The sequence below is a fragment of the Geospiza fortis genome, unplaced genomic scaffold, assembly GCF_000277835.1.
Source record: "Geospiza fortis unplaced genomic scaffold, GeoFor_1.0 scaffold237, whole genome shotgun sequence".
Classification (NCBI taxonomy): Eukaryota; Metazoa; Chordata; class Aves; order Passeriformes; family Thraupidae; genus Geospiza; species Geospiza fortis.
Genome location: NW_005054319.1, coordinates 5532198 through 5534433, shown reverse-complemented (window position 1 = coordinate 5534433; position 2236 = coordinate 5532198). Strand labels below are relative to the sequence as shown.

At 42.3% G+C, this 2236-nt stretch overlaps 1 protein-coding gene across 1 annotated transcript in view; it reads left to right on the top strand.

Moving 5' to 3' along the window:
* XYLT1 (xylosyltransferase 1) overlaps nucleotides 1-2236 on the top strand; it is a 138909-nt gene that overhangs the window by 226 nt on the left and 136447 nt on the right. Inside the window, exon 2 of the mRNA XM_031056573.1 lies at nucleotides 1902-1940. Within this exon, the coding sequence (XP_030912433.1) occupies nucleotides 1902-1940 (39 nt within the window). The remainder of the gene's footprint in view (nucleotides 1-1901; nucleotides 1941-2236) is intronic.

The following is a 2236-nucleotide window of genomic DNA, read 5'->3' as shown; positions in this document are numbered from 1 at the left end:
ATGCCCTGCTCTTTCCAGGATGTTTTATACATACAGTAGCTACTTCCTCTTATGGAAATACTGTCATTTGGAAGTGAACAGTGCATGTTGAAAAAGCTTTTGTCTGTAGTCAAATTGGCACCGACTGAGAAAATCCAGATGATCTCCCAAAGGGGAGCCTGTGCAGCTGAGCTGTGCTTTGTTACAGCACTATTTTGCTTTTTGTATTTAAACACACTTTGTATTCTGTCTGCCCCACACACCTGCTAGTGTTGTGATCCTGCTGTTATGATATAAATGTGAGTGGCACAATGGAGGACAGTGTTGTGACCAAACTAGCATTGCTTAAGAGTCCAGCTGCAAAATGGATGAGTTTATCCCAGCTAAGTCTGTGTGAGTGTTGCCCTCATTTGTTTTAGAGTAAGGCAGTCCAAGGACAAGAGTCCTCTCACCTCGTCTCTCACCTTCAGATGATTTCTTTCCTCCTCTGGCTTAGCTGATGACATGATATTTGAATTTCATTGAGGTTTCTCAGTTTCCTTCCACTCTTGGTGTCATTTGGCCAGTTGTCAGACAATATCTACTACATCTGTGTCATAATGGTGCTCTGGTGTTAAATGTAACCTTTCATCAGCCTCTTCTGAGTTAGCAGTGTGACAGAGGCAATCATGGGCTTTTCCACCTGTGCACCCTGTGCTGCCTGCCCCATGGCTTGCTGAGTGGAGGAAAGGTGTGTCAGGGCTTTCAAGGCCAATTTCCTCCTTAAACTTTTTTTCCTGGGTTGATAGCTTGTTTTTCCTTTAGTATATTTATACTGATTATTAAAAGCTGTTTTATAGGCATAATTAAAAGTAACAGAAATATATAGTTTCTTGGAGGAAGCCCACTTTTTTTTTTCCCATTCTGTGATTTAGCCAAAGTGAGAATCACAATGGCTCCAAATTCAAAATTAGTCTCAGGAGCCTGATAATCTGATAGGCAAGAATTTTCTTTAACGAAAAGCGTCTAATTGAGACAGATGTGATGGATTTGAGAGAGCACCATTGACCTGGTTCTGCTCTGTTAGGCTTTCCAATTAAACAGGATGTGGAGAGCAAGACCTTGCAGAGTAATACCTGGACCAGCAGGACTGAGGTTTTAAATGTTCCTTATACTTTAAAGGATGTGCTTTTAAAGATTTTGCCTGAGTGCTAATCCCAGAACACTAATGATGGAGTTTCCTACAGGGATGTTATCTCTTGCTAACCTTTTAATTAACAGGCTAAATAGACGATTTTGTGCTTTTGTGTTTAAAGTTTTTAATGAGGTTTGAATCCTCTGGCCAAGCTAAGCTAAGAGTTCAGATTTTTGACACCAAGGAAGACGCCAGACTGCAAAAAATGTACAGTGCACTTGCATTATAATGTGCAGAACTGGAGAGAAGCTTTAATTAGGAGGAAATATAATGGAAAACAAAATAAGCACAGCTAACTGCAGCTGTTAAGAAGAAAAATTTTGTCAAGGATGTGGCCAACCCTTTCAGTATCAAGTCTTGATCAACTTTCTGAAAAGGTCTTAATGCCTTGAAATTACAGGAGCACCAGTCAAATATTAGTCTGATCTAAAACCAGTCAGCTGTAATCAAGGAATTGTAAAAGAGAATCAAATCAAAGATGTCAGGGCCTGCACATGACCTTCTAGTATACTCCTGTTACTGCAACTTTTTTTGCTCATCCAAATATCGTAGAGATTCTGTAAGTTCTGTGTGGTTTCAGATGTCAGGAAAAGTGGTAAATCTTAAAAGAAAATTTAAAAATAATCCTGCCATCCTTGTTGAAGAAGGTGTGTTTGTTCCTGATATCACTTTGGACCAATAACAGCTCAGAACACCTTCTTTTCCACTATTCCAGAGTAATGGCTGTTTCTGTCTGCTCTCTTTGTAGATTGAACCTCCTAGTCCCTACACCAGCTTGGAGACTCAGGTTAGTACCACCCCCACCCCACTTCTTTCTGACAAGAGATTCCCTGAAGGAGAGGGCTGGGCTGGTTGCCCACCATCTTCATGGTGTTTGCTGCTGGGGGTGTCCCTGGAGAGGGTGCAGGTGTAGCAGCAGCTCCTGACATGACTGGCTGGGCAAGGACAGGAGCAGCCTCCTGACAGGAAGCAGCAGGTGGTGAGGAAGGACCTGGTGTGAAGCTGGGCAGCAGCAGAATTGGCTTGGATGTGTTGGAAGAGAGGACACAGTCCTCAAGGCAGAGGGAGCACCATTTCATGGTG